Source organism: Musca domestica, unplaced genomic scaffold (assembly GCF_030504385.1).
Source record: "Musca domestica strain aabys unplaced genomic scaffold, Musca_domestica.polishedcontigs.V.1.1 89, whole genome shotgun sequence".
NCBI classification, from domain to species: domain Eukaryota; kingdom Metazoa; phylum Arthropoda; class Insecta; order Diptera; family Muscidae; genus Musca; species Musca domestica.
In genome coordinates, this window is record NW_026712430.1 from 1,758,319 (window position 1) to 1,781,617 (window position 23,299).

Sequence of the window (23,299 nt, forward strand, 5' to 3'; positions counted from 1 at the left end):
ACATTCGTTATTTTGATGTTTTTGAGACATTATTCACAGGAATTGTTTCAAATTTCGCATCTGCAGTTCGTAACGGGTACTACAGCCTATGACAGAAAATTACCCATGCTTGTCCACATCTTCGTATCGACCCCAATATAACGGTATATTTGTTAATTGTATGATTTGAATGATTCCCAAATTCATTCCAAATGGCAGAGCGTATTCAAAGTTCGGAGCAGCCAAACTTACTGTTTTTTTATTTGTTTTATGTACGACAAACTAAGCCCTTTTCCTGAATTCGCTAATAGCTTTCTTATAATTCTAGTAGCCAGTATGGCTTGCGGAAAATACGAGGTTTAATTTATAATTCTCCGTTACACATCAACAATCGCAACATTTAATACTAGTTTAAGAATGATTAGTATAAAAATGGGTTATACCGGTGATATCACTTTTTTGTATAGACCTACATAAGAGTAATTCCTGATTTAAAGTATTTTTTAGTCGTAGTTCCTACTTATTTTGATTTATCTCCAAAGTTTGGTATTTTGAGTCGTTATTATGAATATACGCTACTAACAAATAATTATCAATATTTGTCCACGTTTTGATAAAGCCATATTATTTTGGGACCTGCGAAATGATTATGTGCCATATCGACCCATGTTTAGAATCTGTCCATACCACCAGATTTTTGGTATTTTGAATGTTTCCCCCAAAATCTCAAACCAAATCCTGTTTATTCTAAAGATTAATTAAATCATTCTCCAACAACCCCCTTTTTGTAAGATTACAAACTGAGTTTAATATAAAGAAAGCATTCTGTTGCTTTTATTCTTTCAATATTCACTCCCTTTTAACTGAATAATTATCCATGAATTTCCACTAAAATTGAGAAAAATAATATCTTTGGAGTTTTATAAGACTGCAGATGTATGTATGTGAGTCCGTTCAATATGTTGAATAAATTCCCGAATAAAACCCCTCTATAAATGTCGATTGAATCCCACGAACAATTTTTTAACAGCAATGCATATTTTCAAAATTGCAATGCCTTTTAAAAAGTTGTATTTAAACTCATCATAATTTTGTGCAAAAAAATGTTTTTTAAATCTGCCAAAATGTTTTTATTACGTTAAAATAAATTTGAATTTGTAAAATGTTTTTAATTGAATCAAATGTAATTTATTTTCCAAATGGGATTTTTTGCAATTGTGTTTTATTTTTATTTAATGTTTAATACTTTTAATTCTAAGCTTAACACAAACAAACACATTCATTTATATATGTTTTAAATATTTATATAAATCAAACGAAACTATTTCCGACCATTGTAATTTTAAATTTTATATCCGCACACACATTATGTGGAAGTGTATGTGTTTGCAGGTCAGATAGAATTTACAGATTTTAAATATGATATAAAATATGTCTATAAATGTGGCTGGTAATAAATAACGAAACTATTTTATTACACATTTTTTTTTGTATTTGAGATAAGGAAGAAAGATACGAAAATGATTGTTAACAAATTTTCTAAACATAAATTTAAATATAAGGAAACCATGCCAGTAGAAGATGTAATAGAGAATAGTGTTTTCTAGGGTTGGAATGCTATTTAGTTTAAACAAAAAAATTGGTTGGAGTTGAAGAATATTATGATTGCATTTTAAAATCGTATTCAAGATAACTATATAACCCACAATATTTAGACGTCCATTTTACTTTGTTGTGTCTTTGGTTACAGATCATCCATTAAAATTGTTGATGTATTTTTTTATATCCAATCCTGGTTTATTCATTATTTATTTTCAATTTGGTATTTTTTTTTTTTAAGTTTGTATATCTTTTTGTTCTTTTCAAAGTAATTACTACCAAATGCAACTGTATGTGTACTTTCATTCAAAATAAATTATACATAATTTGTATGGAGTTTATGTTTTTGTACAAGTTTTCTGTTTTTTTTTTCTCTCTCTCTCTCTCTCTTCACATGCATTATCATATTAGTAATGATAAAAGTACAGTTATTTCTAAATGAAAATACCGAAAGCAAAATTCAACACTCATATTGTTGAAATACACAACTAATATTTGTTTATTTTAAATAATAACTTTTGTGAATGAAAAACTTTGACTATATTCTCGGTGTGTATGAATGTTATTAAACTGAATGAATGAGAACAAATGGTATCCCATGAACAACATACACGCACAAACATACATTCAAATTAAGCTCAGTTTGTTCCCAGCATACCAAAAAATCAGAGTTGAAATATCGGTTCTAAGTGTGCAGATGCTTCAAATTTTATTTGGGCCAAGTTCGCACCGATATTCGTATGGACATGTAGTTGTGTTCTCTGATCGAAACGTTACATTAAAGTCCAGTGCAATGAAATAGGCAACTGTCCCTCTCGCACACGAGTTCTTCTCTTCTTCAAATTTACGAGCTCAAAAATGGAGGAAATACTTTAAAAAACAGCACTCGCAAATAATCGGCTGAACGAAAAATTCGTTACTTTTTCTCACCTACAAAAAATTGTACAGATATTCACATATACATTGGTTTCCTGGGTTATACCTCTAATTCACATTCTTTTGTTATAAGAAATATTGTGAATGTATGTTCGTATGTGAGTATGCAAATAATACATGCACTATGTTTAGACTGCAGTTGTTACTTTACAAAGAACAGTAAATTGTAAATTTGTTTTAAATTGCAAAAATTTTGAAATTATTGTATGTTTTTTTTTTAATTTGTTATAGGTTTTTAGTTTGCTAAGGAGTATATTTTTATACCCTCAGCCATATGGGTACAAAGGGTACATATCATTTAATACGGGCTTAACATGCATCATCGAAATAACGGTTTTAGACCCTACTTCTCTTTGTGATCAAATTTGTTTCAGTACATTTGGTGTTGTCCGTCCATCGTCTTTCTGTCTGGTAGCCACGATAACTCTCGAAGGGAGTATCCGATTTGGTTTAAACTTGTTACATCGTAAAACTATTATCAATCTTAGATCGAGAGATAGGCAACATCTGGTACTTTCAATTTTCATCAAACTTCGTGTATCTCAATGTTTCTATTAACCATAGATCTGATATATAATTCGGTTCACTCCCATTATCAATTATTCTTTAAACGACCAAAAAAGGTGTATTTTTAAAAAGGGTATTTTTTGCACCCACCGATAAACGGGGGTTTTTTAAATAAATATTTTTAAAGAACCATAATGGCAATAAACGTGGTTTTAAAATAAAAATATATTTTTAAGGGACCATAATGCAAATAAACGTGGATTTTTTAATATTTTAAAAGAACCATAATGCCAATAAAAGTGGATTTTTAAAAAAAAAATATTTTTAAAGAACCATAACAATTTTTTTTAAGAACCACAATGCCAATAAACGTAGATTTGAAAAATAAACAAGTAAAAAAAACTAAAAGTTCGGCCGAGTCGAACTTTGAAAACCATCCACCGTTTGCAACGAATTTGGCAATTTTCAAAAAAAAAAAAAAAAACAGTTAAAAATTCTTTTAAAGTCATAAAAATACCGAATGTAACCTTTATATTAGCGTCTAAACGACAACGTCAGAAACAATTGCAATATTCAAATTCGAAACTTCGGGAGGTACCATTATATGGGAGCTATACGAAAACGCGAACCTGCAAAGGAAAATTTCTATTAAAAATATTCAATGTAGGTCCAGTTTTTTGCTATTGTCCTCATATAGCAGTGCCATTTTGCTTCGCGTCCAATTTCTAACCAAATCGGCTGGAATTTGTATTTCGTGTACCCGGCAGGAAACTTTTCTTCTCGCAACAAAAATTTTATGAAGGTCCCCTGTTGGGAGTAGCCCCTATATAACGACACCTGTTTATTTTCGAAATCTCAAAAGTCTTGCTCCCAATTTCCAACTAAATCAGCTGTAATTTTATATTTAGGGTTTTCTGTAGATATTTTAACTCTCCGCAATAACATGCAACGTAAGGGTGAGATGAAAAAACTGCAACCAACTTCAGACTGTTGGCATTTCTAAGCCACTCGTCTGACAGCTGTTAAAATTATTCCACGGTCAGCTCATTATATTGTTTACGAGCGTATAAAAAAATCGATTCACTGCGCTACGGCGAGACCTTGTCATACATAGCCCTCGAGAAATAATTCAGGGAAAATATTTTGCTGACTATAGCTTCTCCCAATGCACAGTGATCGAGGCCGTGTGGGAACTGCGGCCAAAAATACTTTCAGTGCAGATATTTGCCCAAGGGTTATTTGCCTAATTCTTGTCACATTTCCACACCAGATTGTTCTGTTATTTGACATTTTACGTTCTAAAGTGTTAAAAATAATCTTATTTAAAATTATTTGGAACGGACCGCCTTCGGTAGGTACCTCTAAAAGTACCTCCAAAAATAGAAGTAATTTTTATACAAATAAATTCCAAATTTGTTTTTTTTTTCCAAACAAAATAAAATAACAATTCAACATAAAATTAAATTAAGTTAAATTAACTAATGGATATTTATAAATTTCAGTGTTACACAAGTATATCAAATGCACATTTTAATAATATAGATTTTTTATTATTTGGCAACGTTCGCTGTCCCGTTATAAAAGGATCAGAGCTCAGAAGAAGACGGTTAATAAGAGCTGTGTTAGTTGAAACAAGAGAATTTTTTGGGTATGATTTAGTCGAAACTTTTTTATATCTTCATTTCTAGACTCCACGGCCTCATCCTATAATTCTCCAATTGATACAATGACAAATGTATAATGTCGGGTGCAATTTTATGAACTGTGGGTGGAAGATAGTGCAATAGATATATATTTGTTAACTCTTTAGCAGTTTCCAGTGCAAAGGCCTTACATTTTCGACATTAATGTTATATCCAGAAGACAATATTGAACACCCCTCAATTACATCTTTATCAATCCCAAACAACATAAACATATTCTATGTCACTAGCACCATAAAACTGACAAAATTGCAGAGAAGTCGCTTCAGTATATTGGGCATAACATACACATCTGACAAAATCTCAAAGTTAAATTAGCACTTTTAGAATCTTAGGACCATTACTAATGGCGTGAAGAAAATCACATTGGAGGATTCAGGGGGGAAAACAATTAAAACTTTAACTGAATTTCAATTTTATTTTCAAAATTAATATTAAAGGCAATTCAGAACACTCCCATCTTCTATATTATACACGACTACTAAACACACAAATTACTGCACTAAAAATAAGTCAATACCTTGCTTTTCAATAATTATGCCAAGATTTGTCATTTTAAAATGTATTTAATTTTGTAATACAGTTCTATTTTTGCTCTACTTTTTCACTAATCCCACCGAAAAAAGCAACTAACTACATTTCTCTTTTTTTATGCTATTCTCGAAGTGGGCCGTTAGAATGAATCCAAGATTATTATGTTTTCTAAAAAGCTTAACCTCTTAAGAGTTCATGTGTACACATTTGACAATAAATATCTGATTTTCATTTTTTGAATTTTGGCCAATGGCAGCGACCACTGTGCAATGCTTAAAAGGATAACTCTCCCTCTCTTTATCTTTCTCTCTCTAATGTCATTTTATAATTTGCGTTTCCCAGCAATACAGTGACAATATGTAGCCGTTTTTGTAACATTCCATGTAAATATGTTTTACATTGATAACACTTACATCAAATGTAACCGGAATTAATATTAACAATGTAACAATGTGTGTTACGTTTTCTATAAATTCTTTAAGTAATTCTTTTTTATATTTAATTTACAGTACAAAAGGAAGGCGGGACACAGCTCAAATTAATGATTGAATATCCGAATAACATTAAAGCACTAATGAAGCCAATGAGGTAAGTAAAGAGAATTACAATTATGATTCCAGATTAAACATATTATTTTCGAAAAAAAAACCATATTCCACAAATTATAAACCATGCTACATATCAGTTATGCTGTTAAAATCTATTATCATATTAAAATAGTTTTCAAAGTTTGATTATCTTTAATGTACCACATTTCGGGCTGAATATATTAATTTTTAAATTAATATGAAAGAAGCAAAAAACTTTTCCTAATTAAATTTTCATTAAAACGAAAGGAAGTTTTTATATTTTTCGTAGAATAACTAACAGAAGTTTAAGCTGCATTGCATACGCCAACTGATTATATTTTAATCAGGAACCAATTTATTTTTTATCGTTTAAATACGATTCCATTGTAATTTCAAATTAATCATTAAATGTATGCAATGTATTCTTCTTAAGGTAATTATAAGACTTCCGTTAATGTACTTTAAATGTAATGCTATCGCGCTGCTTATGATGCAGGCATCGTTCACACCATAGCAAAAAAAAAAACACAAAAAAAAAACAAAAGAACAAACGACACGATGGACATTTGCATTGTAAATTCATTGCAGCCGTTTTAATTACATTGCAATTTTATGGATCGTCAATATTTGCTCGCCTGCATTGGAAAGATGTATTTAAGCCATATCGGACAATCAATGATCTTGTGTGGCAGAAAAATAGCAAAGACACAGTGAAAGATATTTAAAATAATTTCTTTTGGTCTCTTTGTAAAAAAGCTCTTAGACACAGTCAGTGATTATTAAATTACATTGGTAGGGCGGTATGAGAAATAATATACAATTATAGATTATGAAGTTATATAACCCAAATTGAATTTCCTAAAAAGATATATGATGCGTAAAGCCAACAGGAATTTGGGAACCCATTTGCATTTCTGCTCGGTTTCTGATTTTTATACCCTCCACCATTCTATGGAGGGTATATTAGCTTTTTCGTTCCGTCATTCCTTGAAATATTCAGAATAGACCCTACAAAGTATATATATTGTGGATATTCAGCGTAAAATTCTAAGACGAACTAGCAACGTCAGTCGGTCTGTCCGTTTGTTGTAATCACGCTATCTTTCGAACGAATTGAGATATAAGACTAAAATTTTGAATACATTCATAGTTTACCAGTAGGCAGGTTAAGTTCTTAAATGGGCCATGCCGGTCCACATTTTCGTATAGTTCCCGTATAACGATACCTCCCGATATTCGGGATTTTCATGATTTTAGCGACATTATTTACCGCAATTATTTCAAACTTCGTATTTGAAGTTCGCAATGGATACTACAGTCTATGACAAAAATTTTTGTATACAGGTCCACGTCTTCGTATAGCTCCCATATAACCATATCTCCCGATATTCGGGATTTTCATGATTTTAGCGACATTATTTACCGCAATTATTTAAAAATTTTTATTTGAAGTTCGCAATGGGTACTACAGTCTATGACAAAAATTTTTGTATGCAGGTCCTCGTCTTCGTATAGCTCCCATATAACGGTACATCCCGATAGTCGGTATTATGATGATTTCAGCAACATTATTTGTATGACGTACCTCCCGATACTAAGTATTTTCATGATTTTTGCGAAATGGTAGGGGAAGTTCGGCCGAAATTCGCTTCTTTTTTTACTTCTTATATATTAATCCTTAGTGGATACTGGAAAAATTGAATCGAAAATCTAAATATCGAAATTTTTGCTATATTTGTCCGCTATATGAGCAGCAGATTTATTTGGCTCCTTTGCACACACTCTTCACTTCCAGCATTTTTGGGTTCATATGATTTCATTTATATAGATTTCCTCTTTTACTTATTTCGATGGCCCCAGTTGGATTATATTCTTCAAAAGTAACCTACAATGACGGACTAAATTACAATTTTCCATCTAAGGTTGCTGCAATGTTTAATTGTTTAGTTAGTTTAGTTTAATTCATTTTTGCATAAAAAACATATTATAACTACCAACTAATTACCTCAATTTTCAATTTCACTCAATAAACAATGCTTCCCACTGTGCCACCACTTATTATATATGTATCGTTTTTTTAGCGCAAAATGTCTTTAGTCATTTTTCAGAATTCCATCAAATTGCCAATGACAATAAAATAATAGCAATCATTCAGGACAATTACAAACCTACAAACACATGTGCACTTACTCACTCATACACACACATACTTGCAAACAAAACAATCGTCCTCATCACCAATACTAGCAGTCATTGCTCATTGTCCTATACGCTGTTTGCTATTTACCAAAGGATTGACAATCATCCATTCAATATCCGCAGACAAGAGACACAGACACAAACACATTCGTGTGCAGAGAAGAATAAGGATTCGTTGTTGTTGATTGCCTCTCTACACAGAATCGTTAAATGTATTTTCGGATTATTGTGTGCAATTCTTATGACAGATTACATGTCATCCTTTGTTTCGATATCTGTGCAACGATGTCATCGAAATGTGAAAATGCTGCTACAAACGAAAACTCAAACTGAAACTCATCGTGTGTGTCTGACTGGCTTGCAAATATTTGTTGCCATTTTACTCTAGTATTTGGCCGCCGACAAATGTATTCATTTTCTACAAGTGTCCTGAAATGGGGTTATAAGAAGGGACTGTGTAGTGGATGGAGAGTAACTTCATTTTTTTTTTCAAAATTATTTGTTAAGTTCTTTAAACGAAGTATACTTTTAATAAGATTGGCATCCATGTAATCTAAAGAATTGTAATTGTCAATCTATGCTTTTTTTATTTGAAAGTGAGCTATATCAGCCCCACTTCCGCATAACCTTCAAATATATGTTAATAAGATTTTTAAAATGACTAAAAGTAGGAAATAAGTCACTACGAGTAGGGTATCGACAATGAACGGCTTTTAAATAGTAAAGGTTTAAATTGCGCACTGGATATTTATTCAAGTGACTGCGTATTTCTATTCTTCTTGAAAATTATATTCAAAGTTTTTATATTTAAAGTGGAAAATAAATACTTTCCTTTTTTACTGCTAATGGAACTCGTTTCCATTCTGAGTCAAAATCTAACTTAATATTTAATTTTGTTTTTGGGAAAGTGTGAGATAATAAAATGTTGAAAATCAAACTTCATTGTGAGTCTCTGGATAAAACAAAAAATAATAAATATCCAAAAAAACCCTATTTATATTATTTATGAACACGTATATATATTTTTTAAATTTTACCAAAAATCATTGCGAAATTATTTTTTTCGGATTTTTCTTCGGCGCCTATTTCGATGTGATGCTTGAAAGTAATATAAAACATCGCTCTGAGTAGATAGAGTTAAATAAGGAAATATTCTACACCAAATTTTACTATAAGTTTCAGAATATACTACATTTCTAGGTTTAGAAGTTGAACAAAATAAAATTTAAAGTGAAAATTTTATGTTTTCAGTTTTGGCTGTTAATTTTATATTTTTCTAATCGGACGCAAATACTCGGTATTTTGATGAATATAGCGACATTTTTCATCGGAATTGTTTCAAAATTGGCATTTGAAGTTCGTAATGGATACTACAGCCTAAGACAGAAAATTGTCTGTTCAGGGCCACGTTTTGTTATAGCCCCCATATTAAGGTACCTCCCGATATTCGGTATTTTGATGATTTTATCTACATTATTCACTGATTTTTTTTCAAGTTTCGCATTTGAATATTGTAATGGCTTATGGCAAAAGTTGCCTATGCAGGCCCACATCGTCGTATACATACGGCTTCATTCGGTATTTTAAAGATGTTAACAGAATTTTTAACGGATTTTATTTTTTTTTTTTTTTTTTTTTGAAAATTGCCAAATTCGTTCCAAATGGTGGAGTGTATTCAAAGTTCGGCCGGACCGAATTTACAGCTTTTATACCCTACAACACTATGTGTTGGGGGTATTATAAGTTTGATTGGGCCAGAATTTATGTAACACCTCGAAATATTGGTTTCCCATATGGGAAAGTATATATGGATCTTCCTAGCTCGCCGAGCTGAGTTGATCTAGCTATGTATGTCCGTCCGTCCGTCTGTCCATGTTAATTTGTAATCACGCTACAGGTCGCAATTATGGCCCGATCCTTACGAAATTTTGCACGAAGGTGGGGTTAGGATCAGAATAGAAGCCTATTTCTTTTGGAGATGATCGCCGAGTATTTAGGGGTTGAAATGGACCAAATGCTGAAAAATGTCGGATTTTGCAGTAGCTATACAGGTCGCAATTTAAGACCAATCGACGCGGAATTTCGCATGTAGCTAGAGTTTAGGGCGGGAAAGAAGCCTACCAATTTGGGTGGTCATCGGATAATATTTAGCGGGTAAAATAGACCATATCTTTTGTGTTGAAAAAATTCAAAATTTTTCATTAAACCGCGAATATTTTAAATCCCGGCGAAATCACAAAGCCATGACAGGGTTACTTCTGATCTTTACATTGATGTTAACATCCAACAAATAGGATATATAGCAAAATATGTGCGATATATATGTCTATCAAAGAAGATATGCTTGAAAGATCTCTTATATGTCGAGAACGGCTGAACTGATTTCGGCCTCTTGGCAGGAAAGAAAAAACGTCTAAAAAAATCGCATAAAAATATTTCTCTAAAGGTGAAAATATTGACTTTGTAACATTTTCTCACGTTTTTTCAATTTTGTCACATTTTTGGCATATTTTCATTTTGAATTAAACATTTGGTAATATTTCTACAGCTAACAAAACTAAGTGGTTAGGATATCAGGATATCATATACAGATCGCATTTATGGCCCGAGCCTTACGAAATTTTGCATGGGGATAAGATGAGGGTCAGAATAGAAGCCTACTCGTTTTGAAGATGATCGCCATATATTTAGGGGTTGAAATGGACCAAAAAGTGCAAAAGTGCACAAAAGTGCGATCCTCACGCACATTTGAATGGGGGTTACCGGACATTGCAAAAGCCAAGCAGTTTTGGATGACCATCCAAAAATATTCAATGTGTGAAATAGTTTGCCAACTTTTGTAGACAAAATACGAAAATGTCCATTCCAGTGACTTTTTGTAGAATTCACAAATACAGGAAAGACGCACTTCTGACTATTTCGTTAACGCTGATTTCGTTGAAGAATATAGTCAAATGTCTCTATCTCATATAGATGCGTTTCAGTCAAAAACCAATAATAAATGTTAATCTTTTGCCACTTCTGTGAGATTATATTTCTTTGGGAAATATTGGTTCCAGATCTAGGAAGACCGTTTACGTGCAACATCTTCCAATAAATTGAAAATGAGAAAATTAGTTAAAGTTGCTATTATTCTAAAATTAGAGACCGCAACCTGTTGGTTTTTTTATTATTTGTCACAATATCTTGTGGAATTCTTTCGAGTATCTCGCCTATATAAACTGTGTCGTTTATTATGGTGTTGTAGGGTATTTAACGGTCGGCCCCGTTCGACTGTAGCCTTTGCTTACTCGTTTTTACTTGTTTTCATATTCCATTTTTATATCTATTTGCCCAAAGCGGAACACAGATTTAAGAATTTTAAAAAATTAACTCCAAATCATGGTCCGAGAGGACAGACGACATTTCCATTTTTGCCACCCTTTGATGAACAAACAAACATTCTTAAAAAGAGAATCACACAAATGTGAGAATTAAACATTAATAAGCTTAATGGTAATTTACTGTTTTTTCCTGTCATATATGAACCCCTACAAATCGACGGTAGTATGTGGCCACTGAAATGCCACCGTTAAAAGATAAAACTAAATTTTCCGATTAATATCTTAAATTTTCAACTAAATACAAATGGTTAATTTTGAGTTATAAACCAACATAATTTAAATATATCATTCAACATTTAAAAGAATTATATCGAAATTCTCAAAATTCATGTGGGATTCTTCAAATTTTCAAAAAAAAAAAGTAAAAAAGGTCGTTATTATTCACATGGTCAATAAAACGCACTTAAAATACTCTTGTTTGTTGTGTGAATTTTACGAAATTGGTTCACTCACCATTTCCCTGTACATATATATTCCGGTTTTCATCCTTTCCATATCGTTTGGACTTAATTCATTTTAATGGAACTCTTGTTTAATTATATTAAATGTATTTTTTGTTTTTTGCTCTGCACACAACTTCTGTTGATGAAATAACTTTACAAGAATTAATTGTTTGCCATGCCGTTGATGATGCGGCTGCTACTACATCTTTAGTCGCATTTAAAAATCGGTTGCAATAATTCATTTCATTAAATGCATAAGAAGGTTTTACGTATTAATTTTAAACGCATTCATTAAATTATGCCGATTGAGTATAAAATTATATTGCATTTAGTTAATAATTTTGTTAAACAATTGTCGAAATGAGTTTTCAATGAAATTTAAATAAGCATTTTAAAAACAATGTTTAAAAATGAAAACATTTTTTTTTCAAAACAATTTAATATTGAATCCTGGATATCCCAGATATTGGACATTTATTTTACTTATTACTCAATGCCACACTATTTACCAAAGTATTTATTTGGATTTGCCTCTATTTATTCATAACATTCTTCACAAATACTTTTTTTTTTTTGATTTCTTAGAAATTTGTCGCTTAATCTCTGTGAAAATATTTTCTTGATTATCTTAAACAAAATATATTTATATTTTCTGCATTTATAGTAAAAGTTTCGCATTGCGAATACAATGATGATGATGATGATGATAAATCAGACAGAAACACAAACGTAAAAAGCAAATACATACGTTTCATATCATTTTCCTCGAAATTTTCCATTCCACAATTAAGACAATAAATCCATGTCATTTATCTTTCCTTTTAAAACCAGACAACAAAAATAATAACAAACTAAGATGAAATGACGAAAACAGAAAAATGACGGAAGCACAATTGTAAAAAGAAAATGAAAAATATCAAAAATGAATTGTTTCTTAATTATACAATTCGCCATTATTACTCGAACGTACACAAAAACAGAGATGCGAGAATAGTAAATAATACAGTGATAAAGAATGAACAAAAAAATTAAATTTAATTAGATCTTAAAAATTGGCTAATTTTTAAAGGGAAATCGATACCCATGTTCAATATGTCAGCATGACACATACCCAGATCACAAATTTTACCATAAAAAATGTCCATAATGCTTACTTTAACAAATTTTTCTGTTGGCTAATCGGTGAAGTGTTTCAAAGGTTCTGGCTCAGGAAATATATTGTAGGACTACACAATATATTGTTAAAGTAAAGCTTAAATAGAAAAAATAGAAAAAACGTATATGAAAGGTTACATTGACAGCAAACTACATAGAGGGGCGAGTTGTTACAGTTTTGAATTAAGATTTCGTGGAATCCTTGTATTTGGGTATATTCTACAATATACTGATAACAAAACGAGGATTCTTTTGAGACGCATTTTTTGACTAGCTTTGTGGTTTAAAAGCTAGTCAAAAAATGCGTCTTTTTGGTCCTTTTTTTTTCAAATTTTTAAACCTCCGTTTAAATTTTCCTACGACAAATTATTTTTGAGAAATGACACCGAAGACAAAAATATTCCTCATTACATTTCAATAAAAGCCAACAAAGAAAAGAAATCTCTATTTCCATTATAAATTAAGAAAAAATGATTTCAATTTGACCAAAAAGAAAACAAAAATATTTTTAATTTTGTCGTTAATTATTCTTGTCTTTTTTTCGAGTTGTAACATAACATACGTTTTTAACAGAAAGTATTACAAATGTTACTATATGTCTCTGAGTAATCTATTCAGCTGAGTATAATAGTTTTTAAAAGATTATAGTTGAAATTTTCACATACTAACTTTGTCATTCCGTTTTCGACTCCTCGAAATACGCATGTCAGACCCAACATTTAAGCGATTTAGCAATGTCTGTCTGTCAGTAGTAATCACCAAACAATTGACATAGGAGGCTAGAAATTTGTACACATGTGTATTTTTCCTGTAGGCAGGTTATGTTCGTAAATGGGCCATGTCGGTCCACATTTTCGTATAACCCCAATATAACGATACCTCCCAATATTCGGTATTTTTATGACTTAAGAGATAATATAGAAAGTTGTCTATGCAGGTCCACGACTTCGTATAGCCACATTTTTTTTAATATTTCATGTTCCTTCTAAATGGTGGAGGTTATAAAAGTTCAGTCCGGGTTAAATTAACCACTTTTTTTATTTGTTGACTGTTAATTTAATATATTTCTAGACTGGATCAAAATCTTTCATAATGTTGAAATTTTTGGGGAAAGTGTCAAAGAAAGTAATATTCTAGATTAGATAATTAGTCTCTGGACAAAAGAAATATGTAAATTTGTATGCAATATGACCATAGAAATACATCATCAATTTGGTTTATTATTTTTTTTTTTATTTACGACATATTCAGCACATTCTTTGAATGCGCTCAAATGTTATTTTCCATTTAAATTTGGCATTTTGGGTTATTTGGGCATTTTGGGTTATATTAGCAATATTAATATAGGTCCACTTCTTGGGTATAAATATAGTCAGATTTTAGATAATCCGAGGGTATAGCCATATTTTTTTATTAGTAGTTCTGCCGGAAGATTTTATAATCCCAATAAACCCAAAAATCAGAATTTTTTGAAGAATCGTTTGGAAAATATGGCAATGACCCTCGGGAGTATCCTATTTATGGGCGCTACTCCGTAACATAGATCTCCATGAAATTTGTTGGTAGAAAATATTCTACTCAAAATTCGATTGCAAAATATGGTAAGGTCTGTAAGAAAACATTAATCGATATTATTTATTTTTATCAGAATTATTGCTTTCTATTTGGCATTATAGCTACAATGCTAAGATTAAAACGAATCCTGTTCGAAATTTTCAAAAAAAAAAAAAAATTGGAAAATAAAAGACACATCCTCTTCTATTTAGATTATTTAGTAATGTGAATATTTAAAATAAAACAGTCGTCTTCTATTTTTAGACCTGCTTTTATAATATATCGCACTTTTGCTGTAATCTGGAGAGATTTGGAGCTTAGACTTAATCCGTTTAAATTTAAAAATATATATTCAGCGACGCTATTGACAGATACTTCAGAGGATTTAATCCTTAACACATACATGGTTATTTTATTTGGGATTATAAAAACCAACCATTGATGACAACACTTCAGACGTTATTCTTATAAATAAAATAGTATACCACTGTTTTAGTATATCTCAGTATTGTATTGGTTTGTCCACGTTTTTGTCTCTATACAGGTTTTAGATTTTAACAATAAAAATGAAATTTAAATTAACTTAATTTATACGAAATGTACACTCTTAGAAACTTAGTTTTAATTTTTGTAACATAATCCATAAAACCACAAGGTATATTATTGAATGATTTTTAAATTAAATTTTGTTAAAATAATCAGTTACACGAAAGCACATGCTTTAATTCGAGATACTAATACCAACAACATAATGGTGTAAAAAAATTTAAATTTAAATATTAAAAGAAAATTTACATTTTATTGAAAAAAAATGAATAAATCGAATATTTTCCTTTATTTAAAATGATGTCAAATGTTATTTATTTCTCTGCGCCATAAATTGTGACCTTCACGTTTAAATTTTTAAAATTAATTCTTGTGGCTATTGAATTTAATGCTTCGCTTGTTTTCATTTCACCTTTAATCTTTGGCAATTTAATTTTTCATGTTTTTCACTTTTGTTCATGATTGTCCTCCGTTTTGTGTGTTTTTCAGATTCCCCAGGGACCAACAAACTTTACCCAATCATTTTTACTTCACCGACTATGAGAGACACAATGCTGAAATTGCTGCATTTCATTTGGACAGGTAAGTATAAGTTTATAACCCCCAAAAGCACATAGCGTCACACTCTCATTGACCCACCCGAGTTCATGGAAGGAAGAGAAAATGAATGTGTGTGTTTGGCGAGGGCAGAAGTTTGAAAATGCCATAAATGGTCATCGAAATAAGCCACAAAAGTTTGTTCATGTTATTTATAACGGGAAATGTGTGTTTGTGTTTGTGTAGGTGCTACTGCTGCTCGAGTTTCACTTTTGTCCTCATTGCTGAATACAGCTCAACATCGTTGATTTGTCATGGCAGCTCATCATGTTGCTCGGGTCGAATTGAGTGGAACAGAACCAACAAAAAAAAATAAGAATAAATGTATGACAAAACTCTCTCCATATCTCTACAAGTTTTTAATTGCGCCTGACTTTTTCATAACATACATTCACAATATATATAATATAAAGTTACGGATATTTTCATAAGTCAACAATTAGTACTTAAATAGTTTGGTTGAAGTTTTCACCACTTTTGTCAGGTCATTATTAAAACTATGATTTTTTTTGTAGGGGAACGAAGATATGACTTGGAATTTTTAAATTTAAATTTAAACAGGGGTTTTTTTGAATTGAAGTCAGTCGAAATACAAAGATGGAAAAGGTTTGATTTTTTAGATGAAATATAAACAAATTACCAAACTGGTAACTACTTGTAATTGGCTTAGATTTTTTTCATATGTCCGTGTCGAATGAGTAATAATAGCGTATACGTTACATAATTAGTATTGAATAGCACTGCAGAACAAATCCAGGAGGGTAACTATGTAACTCGATTCGAAAGTTCGAATGAGTCGAAAATTACATTCGATCCGAATTTAAATTCTTACCATGTAACAGGTTCGGATCGAGTAAAAAGTCCTGCAACTAATTTATTCCACTTGGCAGTACTTTCGAGTATATTATTCTGAATTATACTTCGTGAAATATAAAATGATGAAAGTAAACAAGAAATATTTAAGTTCATTCACGTGCCCAAAAAAAAGGATTCTGTTGCTTTTTTTGTCACAAGCTCTTCAATTGCAGTAAATTTATTACGCTATCTTCAAACCGATTCTTTCGCAATGATTTCGCCTGCTTCCGTCATTGTTTGCCTGGATGTACTTAGGTATTTTGTGTTGTCTGCTTGTGTTTCCGGTGGCTTAATATAACCTTAGCGAGCATTCATAAGATTTAGCATGGTCTGTAATGGGCTTTGCTTTGTATCGATCCATGTATGAAAAGGAGGGTATATTAAAATTATTATATAACGATTACTCCCGATATTCGATATTTTTCCACGGAATTGTTCTAAATGTGGTATTAAGAGTTTGTAACGGGTTCTACCTCTGGTGGCAGAATATTGTATGTATAGGTTCACGTTTTACTATAGAGGCATGTCAACTTTCGAACGACCATGACTTCTAAATTCGAAGTACATAGTGATTAATATCCGAAAATAGAGTAAAGGTATCCTAAGCTCGGATATGGCAACCCAAAAATAGGAAAGGTGTTTTCGAATTCGAGTTAGTTGCTAGGAAAACTACGCATCCGCAATATTATGAGAGTTGCTGTTGAAAATAGGGGGTCAAATAGGAGGCCCCTGGATTTTATTTATATATAGGGATCGGATGCAGACTGGCATATTCCATCTTAATAATTGATCTTAAATTTGTAGAAATGTATGCGTATTAATAAGGTGTCAGAAGTAAAGGCTAGGATTGATATAAAAATGAACGTAGCATTTATATAGCAAAAGGAACAAAAGAAATATGAAAAGTTAATAATTTTTCCGCATAAGGTAAATTATTTAGACTGCACCTAACTGTTTAAAACTTGCTTTCATCTCATTGTAGATCAAATGCAGAGGAGAAAAAAAGGTCCAATGTGACAGTGATGGGCGAAAATTAGGTGTAAATAAGAAGTCCCGTATTCAGTAGTTCGTTTATATTAGTTTGATTTTTTTAATCAATATTTGATTTCTATCATATTAAGGTTATGTTTTTTTGACTACAACTTCTTTTTTTTCAAATGAAAGGATTGAATATCCGATCCCTATATCTTAAAAAAATAGATCAACTATTAAAATGTGATAAGTCGCTCCACTCATTTTGGTACCTTCCACATTTTACGTACAATGTGGAACAAATTATTATAATTATACCCTACACCACAAGGTGGTCAGGGTATTATGCCTTTATGCATTTGTTTGTAACAGGAAAAAGGAAACCAGATAGACCCAATGGAACCCATAGTTCCTTTTGTCTGTCCATGTATATTTGTAAACAAAGTACAGTTTGCATTTATTGCCCTATCCAGATGAAATTTTGCACGAATCATTTGTTTGGCCCAAGGACGAACCCTATTGAAATTGGAGATAATCGGTCAAAATTTAGATACAGCTCCCATATATATCTTTCTCCGATTTACCTTTTATTGTGCCCCAAACGTGTAATATCAGTCCGAATAGTATGAAATTCTGCACGTACGATCAGATTGGACCTGAAAATAAGTATGCCAAATTTGATCGAAATCGGTTCAGATATAGCCATAGCTCCCATATAGAATGTTCATCCGATTTGTAACTTTTGTCCTCCGCAGCCGTAATATGCACTCTGTAACAACAATATTTGGGGAAATATATCAAATACTGCTCAGAAATACATTTGCTAAATTTTATCGAGATCGGTTCAGATTTACCTTTGATTGTGCACCAAACGTCTAATATGTGTCCAAATGGCACTTACGACCGAATTGAGTCTAGAAGCTAGTATGTCAAATTTGGTGAAGATCGGTTCAGATATAGCTATAGCTCCCATATATACTGTTCATCCGATTTGATATATTTGTTACCCACAGCCGTAATATGCACTCCATAACAACGATATTCAAGGAAATATATCAAATACAGCTCAGGAATATCTTTGCCAAATTTTATCGAGATCGGTTCCGATTTGGATATAGCTTTCATATATATCTTTATCCGATTTCAAATTAATTGTGCACCAAATGGGCAAAACAAATGCGAATTTAAAAGATACAAATGCTTCGGCATATTTAGTCCTTTGAACTTTAAATTATAATTATAATCATAGCGTATACGATTGAATTCTCCCATAAAAACTTTTAATTGTTATGCGGAGCTCTACTAAATTAGCAAAGTGGTGTAGGGTATCATAAAGTCGGCCCCGCCCGACTTTAAGACTTTCTTTACTTGTTTTTTATATATCCTTTTTCTTCCTATATTTCTACAAATTTAAGGTCAATTATTGAGACGGAATAAGTCCGTAAACACTCGACCCCTATGTCTTAAAAACAGGTCCAACATTAAGATGTGATAAGTAGACCTATCTTTCGCACTAAGAAGTCAATATTCTAATCATTCATGATACCCCAAATATAACCATGTCACATGTTATGACAAAGATATAGTGATAGTGAAGATTTTGCACCAGGAGATATTCTCGTCAAAAAATTTAACATGTCCAACTTTTACCAACCACTCAATAACAACCTTTTAGTACTGTTTGTATCTTAAAGCAGATTTTTTAATTCCGCCTTATTTTAGCCCTTCTTACCAATAGTGATCTTCACACAATATTTCAAAGTACAAGCTTGTTACTTTCTGCAATTTTCGTACTCTTGAAGTACTTATTTCCTCTTTATATCAATCACGGCACACAAAGGTTTGCTGCATATAACATTTCACAGAACGGTTGTGTGTCATTTTATGTTTTTTTTACATTTCTTAAACTTTACACGGAAAAAATCCGCCTTGTACTCTCCCTTTATACCACCAGTCACCTTCAGCCAATTTTAAGCATTCGACCTCAATTAAAAATTGTCGAGCTCTTACTGATAACCGAATAATAACATTTGTTTAAGCACTTCGGCACAGTCCTTCCCGTCAATAATAATTATTATGGTAGCTAGTACTAGCTTCTTCCAAACGCTTCATAACAATGTTTTATCGTTTAGTACTTTTCACACACTTAGAATACGACTCTCGTCATTCCATGGATCATAGCACACGAAGGTGTGCTTCAGGAAAAAAACAAAACTCTAACGCTGACCGGTGGTTTAAGAACGGTACAGTACCATTTTGTGCCTGTTTGTACTTTTCATCACATTAAAGGCAAAAGAATCGCACTTTATACCACTTTCAATTCAAGTTGCAGCATTCTGGCTTCTAAACTTCTCCTTTAATACTATTGGCACATTTTTTGTAGTAAATTTTTCGTACGATTTTAGTCCCAGAAATGTACGAATTTTTAAATCGGACTCCACTAGGGATTGTGAACTATCGATTTTTGAAAGTTCTAGCTAAAGCAGTACTATATTTAGTATTTTTTAAAACTTTTTTTGGTACAAATTTCCAAAAACAAAAAACAAAATAATAATGCATAAAAAACTGCAACCAACTTCAGACTGCTGCCATTCCTAAGAAACTCGACCGACAGCTGTTTAAATTATTCCCACGACAGCTAATTATATTTACATTTACAAGAGTACAAAAGCATTTTGGTGATAATTTTCCAAAAAAAAAAAGTTATTCGTGTTGGAATTCAAGCGTGATAGTGTGATTTCTTTACATTCGGCTCGAAAACCACAATTGGCTATCGTTAGAGCACTTCCGCATTTAAATGTGAATAAATCTTTTGAGTCTCGTACCATTGCTCGTTACCGTAATACTGGTGGCGTAGCCCGACGTCAAGGAAGTGGACGGAAGAAAACTGCAACATCAGCAGAAGTGGTTCGAAAAGTAAAGAAGCGACTTAATCCAAGCCCGCGTCGCAGTGGTCGAAAAATGGCTCGTGAACTGAACATATCGCAATATTCCATTCGTCAAATATTTAAAAATGTGCTAGGGGTAAAGCCATTGAAATTCCAAAATGTGCAAGAACTTACACCACAACAGAAAGAAAATAGACTCAAAAGAGCTAAAGGGTTGCTTCACTTGGCCGAAAGTGCTGAACTGCCGAATTTGGCTTCCTCCAATGAGAAAACATTCGTTATTCAGCAGTTTGTAAACAAACAAAATGATTGTGTTTACTTGCCAAAGAGGTCAGCTGAAAATGTGCACCTTCGGTTGGCCACCAGAACTCAAGCGCCGGCTATGGTGATGGCGTGGGCCGCCATGGTTTTTAAATTTTTTTAAAAATTTTCAGCTCCGATAAGATTCCTGTCCATGTGTTATTTTTTTGTATCACTTACATAATATCTTAATATTCAAAGCGAATTGGATCTGTGTGTATTTAGCATAACAAGAACACAACCACAAAAACTAAATAAATTTCACAAAAGTATACAATGACATATATCGTATATGGAAGAACCAACATTAAGAAAACTAGAAGACAATACCGTAAAAATAAACTTTTATTTTTCTACAAAACACAACATGACATACCACCACAACAACAAAAACAATGCCAAAAACTATAAGAAAACGTTAAAGAAGAACCATAGCAACAAGAATATTAGACGAATGGCAAGTGTTCAAGACAAAGTTTATGTGATCTCTAACAGTAGCTGGCTAGCCAGTCATGCGAGTATTATATTTGATTATTGGCCCCCAAACCTCTTACCACCACAACAATGACAACCAATGAGTTGGGAGTGGATATTAAAGCTCGCTTTTGTTTCAGACTATAACTCCTTTTGTCTTTTGCAACTGAGCGTACAAAAACTTGTGTAAATATTTGTTAATACGAGTGTCTCATAGTGTCTGTATACACTCGGATGTGTGTGCGTTCGTTTATGTTGGCATGTTCTATGTGTTGCTGTACACATGTGTATGTGTGTGGTTAAAGTTGTGGTTACTTAGATATTATAACTCTTGGAACTTTTGTTATAAACTTATACCACTCATACATACATATGTATGCCTTTTTTCTTTTCGCAGAAGGATGTTTTTCTCTTTCTTCCTCTCTATCCATTCCAGTTTAAAATAAAACATAAACTATAAAAGTGAACACAAATACTCGAAATTGTTTATCATTTACATGCATACTATGGCATTTACTGTATGTGTTACACACACACACACGTACATGCTTCAAAAACTCTCACCAAAGCAATTGTATCCCATGGCAAAAAAAAGGATTTCACGTACCAATGTTGCGAAACAATAACAAAAACCTCAAACAACAACAACAAATTCAAACACAAAGCGGAAATAAACAACATATCCGTGTAGACATAAAACACAGTATATTCCAATATGAATTGTAACGAAATGAAGTGTAATAAAAAACGAGACATACATATGTACACACGAATATTATATGTTTGGGTGTGTACATAGGTTTTAGTTATTTTTAATTAATAAATATTTATACACCCGTGCTGATTGCAATGGAGAGTAAAAAAGTAAATTTATATTTATACCCTACAACACTATGTGTTGGGGGTATTATAAGTTTGATTGTAATCACTCTACAGGTCGCAATTATGGTCCGATCTTCACGAAATTTAGAATGGAGGTGTGGCTAGGGTCAGAAGAGAACCCTATTTCTTTTGGAGATGATTGCATAATATTTAGGGGTTGAAATGGACCAAAATCTGAAAAAATTCCTAATTTTGCGGTTGCTCTACAGGTCGCAATTATAGACAAATCAAAGCGGAAGTTAGCATGTGGCTAGAACTTAGGGCTGGGCAGAAGCCTTCCAATTTTGATGGTCATCGGGTAATATTTAGTGGGTGAAATAGGCCACAACATTTGTGTTAAATAAAAGAAAAATTTTCCATTAAACCGCGAATATTTTTAATCCCGACGAAATCACAAATAGACGAGCAAGTCAATTCTGACCGTTACGTAGATGCCGATAGTAAATATATCGGATATATATAGCGAAATATATGCAATGTGTATATACAAAGGAAGGGATATTAGTTAGTATGCTTATATCTCAAGAATGTCTGGACTGATTTTTACAAATTTTGTCAATTCAGAATGCCCTTCTGTCATTAAAGTATAAAATCTAAAAAAATCGCAGAAAAATATGCCAATAATGATGTTAATTTAGATTTTGTAATATTTTGTGAAATTTGTTTATATTTTCATATTTTTTATCGCATGCAATTTTTTCAGTTTGACTTATAATATTGAAATGTATATTTTGTAATATTTTTTCACCTTACGACACAGGTTGGGGATATTATATAAGTATTGCAGATATCGTCTGATCCTCGCGAAAATTTTCACAAGGGTAGGGTTGGGCTCAGAAGGGCCAGGCCTATGTTTACAAAGAAATCGACCAATAACTACAAATTTTCCTGATTTTGCAGCCGTTATAAAGGTCACAAATAGAAACCAAAGGATACGAAATCTCGCATAAAGTTAGAGTTCAGTACATCGGGTACAATGGGCCACTAATTTTGTGTGAAAAAATACCAGCATTACTTACAGGCGATATCCGAAATACACAAAAGGCAAACTTCTGGCTTTTTTATGCTGATTTCGTTGACGAATTTAGCCAAATATCTTAGACAAGCAAATCATATAGATGAGTCTAAATTTGGAGATACGGAGGGACTTCTTGCTTTTGGAGATGATCGCAAAATATTTAGAGGTTCAAGTGAACCAACAGAAAAACTTCCTGATAACAAATT

General features: G+C 32.0%; 1 protein-coding gene across 1 annotated transcript in view; it reads left to right on the forward strand.

Moving 5' to 3' along the window:
* Nucleotides 1–23,299, forward strand: part of LOC101899300 (uncharacterized) — a 506,597-nt gene that overhangs the window by 430,062 nt on the left and 53,236 nt on the right. Inside the window, exons 9-10 of the mRNA XM_059131456.1 lie at nucleotides 5,768–5,846; nucleotides 15,597–15,689. Of these exons, the coding sequence (XP_058987439.1) occupies nucleotides 5,768–5,846; nucleotides 15,597–15,689 (172 nt within the window). The remainder of the gene's footprint in view (nucleotides 1–5,767; nucleotides 5,847–15,596; nucleotides 15,690–23,299) is intronic.